Source organism: Oncorhynchus nerka, linkage group LG2 (assembly GCF_034236695.1).
Source record: "Oncorhynchus nerka isolate Pitt River linkage group LG2, Oner_Uvic_2.0, whole genome shotgun sequence".
Taxonomy (NCBI): Eukaryota; Metazoa; Chordata; class Actinopteri; order Salmoniformes; family Salmonidae; genus Oncorhynchus; species Oncorhynchus nerka.
This window is the reverse complement of record NC_088397.1, coordinates 69,397,779-69,414,130: the sequence shown is the minus strand read 5'-3', so window position 1 is coordinate 69,414,130 and position 16,352 is coordinate 69,397,779. Positions and strand designations below refer to the sequence as shown.

Sequence of the window (16,352 nt, the reverse complement as noted above, 5' to 3'; positions counted from 1 at the left end):
ATAATTCTCATAAGAGTAAATGAAACCCAAAGTTCTCTTTATTGATGTTGCATCACGGGTTTATCTGAAAAGACAAAGACAAACAGAGTGTCCTCCGTAAACAACGGTAACATTGCCTGGCAATGTTTTTAAATGGCTTGTGTGTGACTAAGAAGGCCTTTTAGTATTATGCTTGGTATTACGTTACATATAGGCCTACCTAATAACACGAATTACAACCTTAAACCATACAGTGGAAGATGAAATGGAAGTCTACTCAGACTAGAAAATTAGACAGGCCTCACAGACATCGAATTGTGTGTGATTTGCGTTTCCTCTCCAGTCCCCATCCACATTTTCCAATATTTCTGTAGCTATTTGAAATGACTAGCCTATTCAAAGATTTCACTGCATGGCTTTGAAAAAATGTGGATAAATGTAATTGCTTTAACATCTCAATGAGCCCTACCACAGAGAGCCACAGACAAATATCAGAGAGCCACAGAACATTCATTTATTTTAAGTGACAAAGCTTTGAATTAAAAAAAGAAAGGCAAAAAAACATGAAAGGGTAGCTGGCTTTAGGTCTATTATATGACGAATAAAAAACTTGAACAATGACATGTGTACACATTTAACCTGGAGGGCTATAATGCTGCTGTTTGAGAACGAGACTAACTTGGTATGGTGGGCGCAAAGACATGGACAACTTTTTTATTAACAGTTTTATTAAATATGACTTGACGTAAATGTCATACATCACTGTTATTGTTTAATTTTAGATTTTCAGCTAACGCTACAATCTAAGCTACATCGGTCAGTTATTATTTGACCACATACTCAATGTAGGCTACTGGTACATATCTAAACATAAATAAAAGTAGGCCTACTTACTACAAAAAAAGTTGCGGGTTGCACACAAATGCTCTCACAGGGCTAAGGCATGTATAACAGATACACACACACATATATATATATATATATACAAACGTATAAACGATTTAGGTAGTGTGGGTCGTTATTATTCAGAATAGTTTTTTCGTACAACAGAACAGCAAAACCAAAAAAACATCAATAAGTTACACAAGTGGATGTAACGCTTGAAGTTTAATTCACATATTCTTTTGACAATTCTTTTTGGAAAAACATATTCGTCATAGGTGTACAGACATCTGAGAACCATGTGTTTTGCATCGTTGTCAAACAACATTTATGAAAATACAATAATGAACCTTCGCGTTACACACAGTCTGTGTAGGCTATATGAGAGAATGTCAAGTAAAGGAAAGAAATTCACCGTGAAAAGTTCATATCAATACAGAAATTTTAAAAAGGCAAACATTGACGTCTGAAGATATCTTGCATCCACATTGCATTTAACGCAGCCATATCTTTGAATACACTAGTGTTTTTTATTGTGCTAAAACATAGTTGATAGGTACTTGCTAGGTAGTTAAGTTATTCTCACATCACGGCGGATTGATGCATATAGTAGGCTAGGATATGAAGTCGTTCATTCTTTCTTCTCTTCTGTCGCCTCTTCTGTGTCCTCTTTTCCTGTGTCTTGACTTACCCCTGCCGAACCACTTTCGGCGAGAGTGGACGTTAGATTGCTTTCCTTTTTCCATTTCATCCGGCGATTCTGGAACCAGATTTTTATCTGACGTTCGGAGAGACATAGTGCGTTGGCGATTTCGATACGCCTGCGTCTCGTCAAGTAGCGGTTGAAATGGAATTCCTTTTCGAGTTCTAGAGTTTGGTATCGGGAGTAAATTTGGCGTCCTCTTCGCCTGTCAGAACCGTATCCAACTCCTGAATGGAAACACAATTTGGAATTATCATAATCAATATTCTTTTACGTAGGATATGCAATGTCACTAGCCGAACACACGCGCACACATAATCACAAAAAAAACACGGAAAGAATCTATGTCTAGGATATAGCCTAATTGTGTCAGTTCTTACATGCTAGCCTATGTTTTGCAATTATCTAAATAATCAACAACAGTGGTGGTGCATACTGACGCAACACACATACACTTCGCTATCAGGGGAACCCAGTCCACTGAGTGATATTTGAAGAGATTATAGGTTATTCGTTTTACAATACCGTGAACTCTTTAATATGGGTGACAAAGGGATTAGCTTAAAATATATAAACTATTTTGTTTTGAGGGACATGGGGATGAACTGTGACTGAGACTTTTTCCTACGAAGATAAAATGCCTTTATTGCATGCGACAGGGTGCTGCTGTAGTAATGGTTTATGGGGTGATAAAAAGTAGCTTCCCCAGTCGTAAAACGGACCAGCTCGTTTAATTCATCTCTAGGAGTTTGTAATAGGCCTACTCACCGCTATGAGAGTTCATCCGTTGCATCCACGGGTAGATCTGAATGTTCCCCTTTTGTTCCTGTGAGCCGTTCCTGCCTTGATCAGACGGGTAATCCTGCGCGAGCGAGCTTTGTGAACCTTGTCCCAAACTGCTCTGCCTACAGCTGGGTAGCACGTCCTTGTCTTGGTAAAACACGTTGGATCCATACTCGTACGGTCCCCTGGTCGAGCCGAATACAACGTTGTCTTGGGGAGAATAGAAAGGCGAGGAATATATCCGGTTTTGGGCTACAGCGGTTCCGTAGGAGGAGAAGTGTCGAACTGGGTCATAGGTAGTTGAGTTTAGGGCCACGTTTGGTAAAACCTCTTGACCACCAGCTAAATGGCATGAGAGCGACGGGTTTGCGAAATACGAATTCATACCTCCCTCTCTCCCTTGCTCCCTCTCTTTCCCTTTCCCTCCCTCCCTTTCAATATCAGCTCTCTTTTTATTCTCTCCCTCTCTCACACTCATTAAGTCACTCTCTTTTTTTCACTGTCAGTCTATATTTTAATACAGGCACGCTGTATGATTTCTTTATAATGTATTTCTGGACGCCAATAAAGACACAAGACACCGCCGAATGTTGTCGCTAAAGCCTCACTCTAGGATGGACAAGATGACAATGTCAGCTGACCAAATTTGCTCCAATAAAAATCAGGGAGTATAGGGACTGAGGGAGAAAAAGTAACTTAATTTAAAAAAATTCTCAGTCAAAACTACTCTCGCATATGCGCGCGCACACACACGCCATCGTAAACTAACACGTGCACACAGGCGCGTGCACACACACGCATAAGGAATACATACATATGGAGCATTTACGCGCACGCACGTACACACACGCACACGCACACGCACACACACACACGTGTCCTCTTGCCAATCTGCTCCTGCAACGCATATTCTTTGTTGTACAGTACTATCCCATAGCAACATAATAACACTCCTGTTCACAAAGGTATAAAGAAGATTCAGTGTGTGGATGAATTAAATCAGATGGGCCATTAGCAATAAACATTCACAATAATGATTTAGCCTAAATGTGGAATTTAATTATTGAGAGAAATAGATGCCATCGCCTGACAAGCATGCTCTATTTAAATTATTTGACTTGAGTCCAGTCTCTTGTAATAAAAAAAAAAAAGATTGGACCTTAAAGAAGAACGGGAGTTGTGTTTCTATACCCCTCGCGGTTGAGAAAATATGATTAGGGTTTATAACCGCAATACAGTGTGATCGAATTATTCAGTTCGAAAAAGCTTGACAATATTGCCCTCTTAAGTCGATGAATATGTTTTTATTCGGTGTGGGTTACATAGTTTCTAAACGGATTAAAAAACATGATTTATGTTGAAAAAAAGAGGATTAGGCGGGCCTAATCCAATTGTTAAAATAGAGTCAAGAAAACGTGTTTGGGTGACTTTTAATTATATTATTTACAATAACAACAAATAGATAGATAGGGAATGCTTTAGCCTAATATGAATGGACTGAATGTTGATGTACTGATAATATGATGGCCCATAACACAATGATCTAATACTTCCACATAGGAAGTATTGCGTTAATCCAGTTTGACATAAAATAAATCCTAACACAGGCTTTGTTTGAAGGCTACAGGCTGGCAGGATAACTGAACACACACACTCACACACCTCACACACACACACACACACACACACACACACACACACACACACACACACACACACACACGCACGCACACACACACGCGCGCGCGCACACACGCACACCTATTTTCTCATTAGAGTTGGTATGACACGAAAATGGAAAGGGTTCACTACTGCTTACGGTAAGAGAGGCGTCCTCTTATTGCTAATGCTACCCATAAAAATAAGTTATGTATATATTGTTGTGGATAGACGGGCATGTATTTTGGGGCTTCTCCATCAAAAAGCGAACAGGTCTAGGCTACATTTGATAGCGTGTGAGGTTGCCCGATATAGGCAACGTTTTAAAATAATTAGATTAGACCTGGTGCACAAAATTCGAGAAACCTATTCGAAGAGGTAAGAAAAGTCTTATATAGGGACAAGAGGCTTTTAGCTGCCTTACCCCTTTATTCAGTAATTATTCTTTCGGCAGAAAGAGGGGGGTTTATGGCAGTTTTAGAGCGAAAGAATGTCTTAACGCCTGTGTAAAGCCGCAGAAGTCATAAAACCAGACAAATGACGGTTTCTAGTCTATACTCTTCTCCTGCATGCACTGTGTGTATCCACGTGTGGGAAATCCTCGCCCATACAAATAAATTAAATGCACTAGTGAATGGAAGGCTTTAGCGTTAGAACATGGAAAGAAAATACACTTTAATTAAAGACATTTAGTGGTGCCTTTAAAAAACGTGTATTACTACAAAGAAGGCTACAGGCCTAAACCTTACAGCATAAAATGCAACAGCAAGAGAGCAACATTTATTGATAGGCTAAGTTACAGTATTGCAGTGCAACATTAGCAGGTTGTAACTGTAATATGTTGATAATTTCTTGATGGCTAAGCCAGTGTGGAGATGGAAAATATGAATCATTGTCGGAATAGGTCTATTGTAGGACAATGCAATACAAAATAAAGAATGAAAAACGAATATAGCTAACATCTTGATTTTCAAATATCCACTAAACATATTTAATATGTGTTTCAAATGTGTCTGTTGCGTTTTGTCTTGGCCTCGGTATCAAAATCAAAATATTAGACTTCCACACAAACAACGTAGGTCTATCTAACGTTATTTGTAAGACATTTTACATTTACATTTAAGTCATTTAGCAGACGCTCTTATCCAGAGCGACTTACAAGTTGGCAGACAAGACAAGACATTGGTAGACAATTCTTCTTGGAGTAACATGGGAAAGATAAAACCGACTTTTATGGCAAGTTTGATGATTTCGATTGATATCCACATAGCCTAATCAATCCTACTCTGCCTTCCAAATAAAAGTTCAGCACTCAGTTTAATCGAACTAATGAGCTCGCGGGTCTGGCAGAAGTTGTCGGATACAAACGTGGTGTTCCCCAAACAGCCTTTGATCTCTAAATCCGAACGCCTTTAAAGGGCTATTGCTTTAATGCGGGCCATATGACAAACGCAGCAGTTGGAATGCAGTGGGATGTTATCGGTGAGCCTTTCTGTAAATTGAATAGAGAACGTATCTCTGTAGGGCTAGTTTGTCATGCACCTTTAGATAATTAATACATGTGTTAATTGAGCCCCCTCCTCATACACACAATATTAGATTATACACAACCTATATCTATCTCTTTAATAGTGCTTCTCTCTTCCTCGCGTAAAACACATCCTTGTTGCAAGGCTGATGCGCTATCTGTGAAGGAAACGTGAATTGGGTTGGGGGAGAGGTAGAGAGTGGTTTTTATTGTACAATGGAAGTGGAAGTGTATGGGGAAGTGTTTTATTGCACCCTTTGTGGAAGACAGTCTGGCATTTGCACGCAAAAACAACTTTGGAGGTCTTGAGGTCTGCAACTAAAACGGACTAAAACCATGTCGTCCTGATAATGTTAAAATGGTGTTCTATGGCAGACACAGCAAGTCTAACAAAGCCTTAGAAGCATACAAGAGTAGCACAATTATGCATTCTAAAACAAACTATTGCAACTCTAACTCTGTCTTATGCGCCAGTAGCACGGAGATAATAGGTTAGTAAATAACTATACTACACTAATAATACAAATGATGGTATCAGGGTTATGGGTTATCAATATTACTGGTTTAAGATGAGATATTATATAAAACCATCATAAATTACAATATTATCTTATATGGGCAAAACAACCCTAAACGTACGCTATTTAAAATAAATTAAGAAAAGCAGCTGTCCAAAATGATCACATAACTTGGCTACAATAGTCTCTCTCACATTATAACGATAAGGCTTTTGTTTCAATGCACTTTCATATTATTATTATAGAACATAATTATTCAGAATATTTCTAACATTTGAATAAAGCACAATAGCAGAATGTGCAACCATCTCTAAATAATTTGAAACACTTTTTTTGTAGTTTCAAAGATTTGTATCACCAAATAAATCAACATATCGAAGACCTACCCCTGTAAGTATAAAGCTTTTAAAAGTGACTTTACCCTATGCCATTCTCTAAAACCCTCATCAGTTTTTACAGCAAAACAAATGAACATTAAACTGATATGAAAACAACCACAGTATAGAAAGAGTGCGTCTAGAGAAAATCAATGGCTTTTCTAGTAGGCCCGTGCATTTTAGGTGCAGCGTTTTGGGTTCAACCAAATATTACGCACAGGTTCTGTCTAGACACCCACAATGTTATCGTGGCATGAAATTTGCTGACTCGAATAAATATATACTTTTGTTGTACTTGATTTTCATTTTTCATATTGAGCTTGAGTAGCTAGAATGTTTATGTTTATGAAATGTTGTAGTCTAGTAGGCTATTCACACGTAGGCTATAGGCCTACACATATGTTGTCTATGATTAAATTCACTATAGGCCAGGCATGCATGCCAACCTTTTGTGATGATAGATGTTCACTTATAGGCCTACAAAGAGTTTCCTCACTTGTTGACTATGCATCCATAAAATGTAAATCCCAAACAAAGCCAAGCGACACCTGGCTCTCACTGTAGAGAACTGGGAAAGCAGCAACAACAGAAGCTATAATAATAATAATAATAATAATAATAATAATAATAATAATAATAATAATAATACATCTTCAATAGAAATAAGTCTACAACCCTCAATGTTGGCGAGGAATGGCACTTTAGTACGGTAAAGCCAGTGGGTTGTTGGTTGCTGCAGTGTAGTCACACGGTTTTTGCCACGTGTCATATAGGTTCCTAACAGTGAATCTTTACAATAGACCATACTATGACACAAAATATATATGGAGCATTACGAACAAAACCGCGTGCAGCTTACTGTGGGCTACCCAAACAACATAATGTTGTTATTTTGTCCCATATTGTGTCAAAACTACCATCTAATTAGATAAAACCAAGGTGACTGAACACACCCTACTGACATAGACCTACTGTGTGTTTGTATGTTCTCGCATTATCGATCACACAGTAGTATTGGCAGTGACAGGATTTTGAGGTGCTGCGATCTAACACTAGATGGCAGTGTTGACTGTAATACATATTAGGTGTGGGGAAAAGAGGAAATCAAAGTTTGAGCCTGAATTTGTAGGCTATTGCCAAATGCTGTGCATGACAATCACACGTTTGATTTTATATTGCTGTGATGCGTTATTGACTTACGTGTCGAACACACCGACAGTGATATTGCATTTTGTTACACCAGAATTACATGAATTTCCAATGAAAAGCTGCGTTTGCCTTGCAGCATTGCGTTGCAGAGGAAGTTGCAGTGCGTTCGGTGTGGTGCATACATTGGATTTATCGAACGATGTGTCAAAACTGACAGAAATGGTAGCAGAAAGTGAATTTTTAAAACTTTTGTGGCATACATATCCAGACGATGCTGCATACTATTTTGCACACTACACTGTCGGTGTGTTCGAAGCGTGAGGCTATCCATTGTGTAACTAAATAAAGTGTTTTGCGTTGGTGATCCATGATTATGAAGTGTGTATTTATATATATGTATGTTATCGAAGGCCTACCCCTGTACATTATACACAATACACATTAGTGTACCGGCTGCTATGTAGATTATACACATTATACATTAGTATACCAGTTCAATAAAGAAAACGAACAATGTTATGATGATGACACCACCACAACCGTCAGCACAACCAACCATCAATAGTAACTTTGTTTTGCCTGCTCATGTTGCAATATGGTTCAGATAAGTAACTAACTGAACAATGGGTCTTTGATTTACACATGTGGAGCAGCTTGATCTACCTATATAATATCATTGTAAGGTTTATAAGAAAGGCTACAGCTTGTCCCATCGCAATACATTGTCACACAGAGACATCGGTCCTAAACATTAAAGCCAAAATAATAACCTAGGCCTGGTAGTAAGGCAGGGTTAGTAATGAAATAGATGTTCCTTTTTTTAACATCGAATGCTTGACTGCAGACTAACTGAGAAAACCCAATTCCTGAATCAGACCAGGGTATCATAATGTATCACACTGGATATTTAATGTACATACAATTCAAGAGTTAAATAAATGAAATAGCTCAAATTTTATCGGAACCATTACATTAAATCATGCCAGGCATCAATGCACCAACCAGCAAGCTCTATACCCCACAGGTACCAGTTACTTTTTATGGTCTGGTACAAGAAGCGTTGCCACAAGCTAGTCCTAGTGATGCACACAGGCCCTCTTGCCTATTTCTGTCAGAATCAAAATGATTGCTCACGTGGTTTACAACGAGCTACTACTAATATCATGAATAGTTCCCCAGTCCCACTTGTAGATTAATTGCAGAATATATAGCTTGGTGTGTAGCTTATTACTAAACAATAATACATACACTATACCTTTATTTTGTGTTGATGTTTACACAAACAGATCTAATGACGTTACAATAGTTATACCTATATCAGGGGAAAACAATATGTCCATAGACCATAGACCTACAGTGTCAATACAAGTATACATTAGATGCATGATTTGGTCAACTGCATTTTCCCCCCATTAAGCAAAAATACATCCGAAGGCCACAGACCATTCGATTCATTTTAAACCAATAAGGAACGCAGAAACCCAAACTTACCTACGTTCTCCTTGCTGCTACAATGACGTACATCCACTGGTCCAGCAGCTACAAGCGCTGGAGGGAAACCAAGCAGACCGAGGAACCCAACTTGTTAATATCCAATATGTCGCTTGTATTCTGTTCAACGCTGTAAAACGAAATTAAAGGTATTCAGGTTCTGAAGTATCACAATCCACAACCTGGATCCGAGTAATCTACTCAGGTTCCACTTCTGATTTAACAGCGATGATCGCGCAAATGGAATAGAGAGAGAGAGAGAGAGAGAGAGAGAGTGAGGGGGAGCACTGGATAGGGACGGAGAGACACAAAGCGAGAGAGGGAGGGGAGAAGGAGTAGCAGTCAAATGGAATGGCAAACATGTAGGTGTGCTGCAAAATAAAACACATTTCTGTATAGAACGCGAAAAATGCTGTCGCTTAAACGGCCAGGTCGTGTACCGATTGAGAAAGATAGTAATCAGGGGAAGACAACAGTATAAAGTTCATGTTCATGGAGAGAGAGTCACATGTCAAGTTACAGACAATCCAATTTCCGATTCAGTCGTAAAGTTTTATAACTCAGTTGTAACTTTCCCACTAAACAATCAGGAATGCGCTGCGCCTCCTTCCTGCCTGGCCGAACCATTCTCTATATCTTTCATTTTGCATAAGGACACTTCACTATCTATGGAATAAGCTCAACAACTCCAGAAACCCACGTCTCATTCAGTATGTGTCGATGTCTAGTTAATTTTGTTATTTTTTCCATACTGATGTGCCTCCCTTTACGCAATTGTAGAGTCCTATATGCCAACTTACATTTCCATCGATAAATATAGTTCTGTTTTTCTTTGCTTCTGCATCTGAAAACATCAGTCACATAGCCTACATTTTAGTCAGGGCGTAATACAGCAATTACACGGCGGATGTATCCAGCAGATGCACCAACCACTCCTCCACATGCGCAGTCATGCGGGTAAACATATCGTCACCAAACATGTGCACGCGCATGCTGTACCTTCATCCCAGGTCAGCAGCAGCAGCTTATTCTGTACATGATGGAAATCAGCTATGAAATATATATAAAAAACATGTTTTAGACCTTTGTTTACATGAAAACATATATTTCCAAGACAGAGACACATTCATGTTATCAATTGATTAGATGACAGGATGAGATTGTCTAACTCTGCCAATAGAAATAGCCTAATTGATTTGATTCTAATCCTATTGAGTACATTGTCAGATGGTCTGTATACCATTTTAAAATATTCTGATGACAGCATAGTTTGCTTATTAATGTGAGACTGCCCTGGTATTCATTCCTGCCTTCCTTCTCTACATGTTTGTTGGCTATGTGAGCACATTGTAATAGGCTATGATATGCTCGTAATGGTCTAATGCAGCTGTTCAATACTTGCTGTTACTGGCAGAGAGGTTTGGAACTATCTTTCTTATTGGTCTCACTCATTTACAGCATGGTGATGTCACCATGGAAGGCCAAAACTCCATCCCACCAAAACAGGCTGAAATTTCAGGCGGTCTTTTCAAACAGCTCTAAAACATGAAACACACCGAGAATCTCACTGTCGATAAACAGCCGATCGGTACTTATCACAGTGGGAGGATGTTCCTTCTCTTGCTAGAACAAAAGCAGTACTTGCTACTTGCAGACACGTTAGTGATGAACCAACACAATGCTTGTCAGTGACCACCAGCCAATTGGAGAGCCCGAACCCCTACAAAAAAAGGATAAAAGAGGGCATTTTCTCCATACATCCACGGATGAGCCAGTCACACTTCATATGCAATGTAGGCTATGGGATGGTAGCTAGCTAAGTGCACAGACACAATGTACACAACACTAAATACTTCCTACAAGCTAGTGAACCACTGTAGCTAGTATTGACATTATAATTAAATCACAATGGATTAGCTAGTTTCCATGAAACAGCTGCCTGTGTTAGGTGCCAAGTTAGCGCAGTGTCCTTAGCTAGCTAGCTAGTTATGTTGTGCTAGTGAATATGTTAACGTTTGCTAGCTAGCTAAACATTTGTCTATGGGCTGGCGCTGGCAGTATGGGATTATGGCAAGTGAATTACATTGTTTGTTTCTCTTCTTGCTAGGTAGTTAACTAGCTGTGGCCATCTGGCTAGTATCAACAAAGGCTTTTTAAAAAATAGAAACATTAAAGCAGATAGCTTGGAATCTAGACCATAAGCAATACACATGGATATGCATTAACAAACAACGCTACTGCCTCCTAGTGGTTTGGACTATTTTAACAAATGGCTGATGACTTCCAAGATCTTTGCTGTGTGAAAACAAAAGAGATTGACTGCTAACACTCTGTTCAGAGGTGCTAAGTACTGTTGGCAGGTAAATGTTTAACAATCCTATATTTATAAAACAGGAAAATCATGTTTTTGACTGCACTGTGAGGGAGGATCATGTTGCACCATGGATTGAAAAATAAACTCATCCACTATAGAAATTAACAGTTTTATTCTGCATATTGTTAACATTTTACTGTGGTGTAGTCTTAAACAAATCAAACCAAATGTTATTTGTCACATGCGCTGAATACAACAGGTGTAGACCTTACAGTGAAATGCATACTTACAAACCCTTAACCAACAATGTTTTAAGTTTTAAGAAGAAAAAAGTAGAAAACAGAAAATAAAAGTAACAAATAATTAAACAGCAGCAGTAAAATAACAATAGCGAGGCTATATACAGGGGTACCGGTACAGAGTCAATGTGGAGGCTATATACAGGGGTACAGAGTCAATGTGCAGGGGGTACCAGTACAGAGTCAATGTGGAGGCTATATACAGGGGTACAGAGTCAATGTGGAGGTTATATACAGGGGGTACCGGTACAGAGTCAATGTGGAGGCTATATACAGGGGTACAGAGTCAATGTGCAGGGGGTACCAGTACAGAGTCAATGTGGAGGCTATATACAGGGGTACAGAGTCAATGTGGAGGCTATATACAGGGGGTACCAGTACAGAGTCAATGTGGAGGCTATATACAGGGGTACAGAGTCAATGTGGAGGCTATATACAGGGGTACAGAGTCAATGTGCAGGGGAACCGGTACAGAGTCAATGTGCAGGGGAACCGGTACAGAGTCAATGTGCGGGGGCACCAGTTAGTCGAGGTAATTGAGGTAATATGTACATGTAGGTAGTTACAGTGACTATGCATAGATATTTAACAGAGAGTAGCAGCAGCGTAAAAGTGGGGTCTGGGTAGCCCTTTGATTAGCTGTTCAGTAGTCTTATGGCTTGAGGGTAAAAGCTGTTAAGAAACCTTTTTTTCGGTACCGTTTGCCGTGCGCTAGCAGAGTGAAAAGTCTATGACTAGGGTGGCTGGAGTCTTGAACAAAAATCTACTTTGAAACAAAAGTATACACCTCACACACATAATTATGGGCTTAAAAAGAAGAAGACACCTGTACCATGTCAGATATAGTATATGTATATATTTTTTGTATGCATACACATCACAGAAGACTGAAAAAAAAACTTTGACGTCGTCTGTTTAATTATTTTAGTTTTTTATTAATTTTTCAATTATGAAAAATATTAATAACATTCCACAAATGAGGCCACAAGGTCATTTGACTGCAAGACAGGGCTACCTGTTATTATTAAGCGATGTAATGAGGGTGATCACTTGACTACAACGGAATAAAGGTGCATGCCAACTTCACATGATGCATATTCCTCTTTCTACTAAAATATAATTGAGGATTGCATTTTAGTTTTTGGGAAAAAATGTCCGCCATAATGGAGATCATTCTCGGTGTGCACAATTAATTAGCAATAGGCCATCATTGTTTACACTTAACACAATACTTAACACAATAATGGATAGCCTATACCTAGAGAGTTGAGCCTCGATTTATTTTTCAATTCTATGAATTATTTACATTGTAGCGTGTAAGCCTACTACATTTCCTTTTAAGATTTCTAGCAATTGAATATGTAGCCTATACACAGTACACTTTAAATTAGTCGGTAAAATACATTAAAGTTGGGCTGTCAAATAAACAAAGTTTTTAAAGAACAAATATGAGACTGAATTGTTCATATGGCTGTGTATTAGGTTTTCCTCTTTAAAAACAACTGGTCAAAGAAGAGAAAACCAGACAATCCTATTGTTTGTGGAGGCCTACACTGAAAGCACCAGTATACTAGTGCAGGGGTATTCAACTCTTACACTATGAGTTCCGGAGCCTGCTGGTTTTCTGTTCTACCTGATAATTAATTTCACCCACCTGGTGTCCCAGGTCTAAATCGTTCCGTGATTAGAGGGGAACAATGAAAAAATGCAGTGGAACTGGCTTCGAGGTCCAAAGTTGAGCTTGAGGGCTATAGTGTGTCAGAACACAGAGACACTGTCGAGTTTATTTGCCGTCCATAAAGTTAACAGGTGGTTACGACCTTATTACGGAAGTGGTCTCCCTTCATGACAATATAAAGTACAAAGGGAGACGGGTAGACAATGCTCACAGACAATTGTCACTCTACAGAAAACTTCCGGAATTTCGGCAGTAAATAGCATATAGAATAGGCTAAATCTAGCCGGAGACATTCAAGTCAAGTGAGTTTTACTAGGGTGCCCCAGTGTAGGTAAGAAGGCATCTGAACATCTGACTGTGGCGGCATTGATTGACAAGGTGAGTTTTATTCGGTAAATGTACATGTTAAGGATATTTTTTTGAATTTGACCTTGATTTAACTAGACAAGTCAGTTAAGAATAAATTCTTATTTACAATGAAGGCCTACGACGGCCAAAACCTAACGACACTGGGCCAATTGTGCGCTGCCCTATGGGACTCTCAATTACGGCCGGTTGTGATACAGCCTACAATCGAACCAGGGTCTGTAGTGACGCCTCTAGCGCTGATATGCAGTGGCTTAGACCGCTGCGCCACTCGGGATATATTTAACGTAGATTTCTCATTGTACAAGCTGTTCTTGAGTTGTTTTTAGTCGTGTTACGTAGACCTAATGCAGGCTATATGTGGCATTTTTTATTTTAATCCAAGAGATGGTTTAAAAGAATATATTGAGTCTAGGCTAGGTGGTGTTAAATATGCATAGGATATGCACCATATTCCAATTGCCACACTGCGCTGGTTACGAATATATTTGGTCACCTTATTTTAAGGGTTAGCCTCCATAAAATAACAAATCCCTGAAAGGTTTCGGGAAAATGTTAGACAAGACCGATAGGACTCAAATGACTTAACATTTAAACATGAACATTTCTTATTTCCTGTAACCTGCAGACTGCAATAGGTCTATGTGCATATGATTTCTAACATCGCCTACTCTATGATTTGATTGAATTTAAGTAACCTAGAGTAACACATCGCAAACATCTTGTACAGTGCCTTCAGAAAGTATGCATACCTCTTGACTTATTCGACATTTTGTTGTGTTACAGCTTGAATTCGAAATGGATTAAATAAATACAATTCTCAACCATCCACACACAATACCCCATAATGACAAATTGAAAACATGTTTTTGTCAAAAATGTATTGAAAATGAAAAACAGAAATATCTAATTCTATAAGTATTCCCACCCCTGATTCAATCATTTGTAGAAGCACATTTGGCAGTGATTATAGCTGTGAGTCTTTTTGAGTAAGTGTCTACCAGCTTTCCACACCTGGATTGTGTAACATTTGCTCATTATTCTTTTCAACATTCTTCAATCTCTGTCAAATTGGTTGTTGATCATTGCTAGACAACCAGAGCTGACAAGGTAAACATCTGTTGTTCTGCCCCTGAACAAGGCAGTTAACCCACTGTTCCTAAGCCGTCATTGAAAATATGAATTTGTTCTTAACTGACTTGCCTAGTTAAATAAAGGTAAAATAAATATTTAAAAAATTCCAGTAGAATTAAGTCAAAACTGTGATTCAAGAATATTCACTATCTTCTTGGTCAGCAACTCCAGTGTAGATGTGGCCTTGTGTTTTAGGTTATTTTCCTGTTGAAAGGTGAATTAATCTCCCAGTGTCTGGTGGAAAGCAGACTGAACCAGGTTTTTCTTTACAATTTTATTTGTGATTGCTCCATTCTGTTTTTTTAACCGGAAAAACTTCCCCGTCCTTAATAATTACAAGCATACCCATAACATGATGCAGCCACCACTATTCTCGAAAATATGTAAAGTGATACTCAGTAATGTGTTGTATTGGATTTGCCCCAAACATAATGTTTTTTATTCAAGACAAAAAATGTATTACTTTGCCATATTTTATGCAGTATTACTTTAGTGCCTTGCTGCAAATATGATGGATGTTTTGGAATATTTGTATTCTTCTTTTCACTCTGTCAGTTAGGTAAGTATCGTGGAGTAACTACAATGTTGTTGATCCATTCTCAGTTTTCTCCTGCCACAGCCCTTAAACTCTGTAACTTTTTTAAAAGTCACCATTGGCCTCCTGGTGAAATCCCTGAGCGGTTTCCTTCCCCTGGCAACTGAGTTCGGAAGAACGCCTGTATTAATAAACCAAGTGCAATAACTTCACCATGCTCAAAGGGATATTCAATGTCTGTATTTATTTTATTTATACACATTGACCACTAGATGCCCTTGTTTGCGAATCATTGGAAAGCCTCCCTGGTGTTTGTGGTTAAATCTGAGTTTGAAAATCACTACTCAACTGAGGGACCTAACAGATAATTGTATGTGTTGGGTACTGAGATGAGGTAGTCATTAACAAATCATGTTAAACACTTGTATTGCACACCGAGTGAGTCCATGCAACTTATTATGTGACTTGTTAAGAAATGTTTTACTCCTGAACTCATTTAGACTTAGTATGAGAACTTATTGACTCATGATATTTCAACTTTTTATTTGTAATTCATTTGTAAAATTTTCGAAAACATAATTCCACTTTGACATGATGGGGTATTGTGTGTAGGCCAGTAAAACAATTATATTTAATCAATTCAGGCTGTGACATAACAAAATATGGAAAAAGTCAAGGGTGTGAATACTGAAGGCACGGTAGGCCGTCATAGTAAATAAGAATTTGCTCTTAACTGACTTGCCTAGTTAAATAAAGGTAAAATAAATATAATAAATGAAGTACTCAAATGGATATCGCATAATTACGTGCACTCGAAGTGTAGGCCTACGAAATAGTTTAGGTAAGGGGGATCTTCTACATCATAAAACCACTCTGCTTATTGGTAAAATAATTCCTTATATACATGATATTGGGCTGGGATATTCCCTTTATCAAATATAAACTACGTTGCAAGCG

The 16,352-nt window shown here is 38.5% G+C and overlaps 2 protein-coding genes across 3 annotated transcripts in view; both read right to left on the bottom strand.

Moving 5' to 3' along the window:
* LOC115146054 (uncharacterized) overlaps positions 1–9,990 on the bottom strand; it is an 80,641-nt gene extending 70,651 nt beyond the window's left edge. The window contains exons 1-2 of one of the 2 annotated variants that reach the window (XR_010458843.1): positions 9,870–9,990; positions 9,070–9,199 (exon numbers count right to left, since the gene is read on the bottom strand). The gene's annotated coding sequence lies outside the window, so the exon portion shown is untranslated. Of the gene's footprint in view, positions 1–9,069; positions 9,516–9,869 lie in introns of those variants that run through there. The other variant, XR_010458842.1, reaches the window with a different exon arrangement.
* LOC115140742 (homeobox protein Hox-C6-like) lies at positions 1,068–2,765 on the bottom strand. The gene is made up of 2 exons (XM_029679049.2): positions 2,333–2,765; positions 1,068–1,791 (listed from the first exon to the last, which is right to left on the bottom strand). The coding sequence occupies exons 1-2, from the start codon at positions 2,730–2,732 to the stop codon at positions 1,493–1,495; spliced, it is 699 nt and encodes a 232-aa protein (XP_029534909.1). The 5' UTR covers positions 2,733–2,765; the 3' UTR covers positions 1,068–1,492.
* Positions 9,991–16,352: the final 6,362 nt, after the last annotated feature.

Excerpts from the sequence above, each read along its gene's own strand:
- LOC115140742 (XM_029679049.2), bottom strand. The coding sequence starts at position 2,732 with ATGAATTCGTATTTCGCAAACCCGTCGCTCTCATGCCATTTAGCTGGT. Across the intron at positions 1,792-2,332 it reads ACGGATGAACTCTCATAGCG|GAGTTGGATACGGTTCTGAC; the intron begins GTGAGTAGGCCT and ends GTTTCCATTCAG.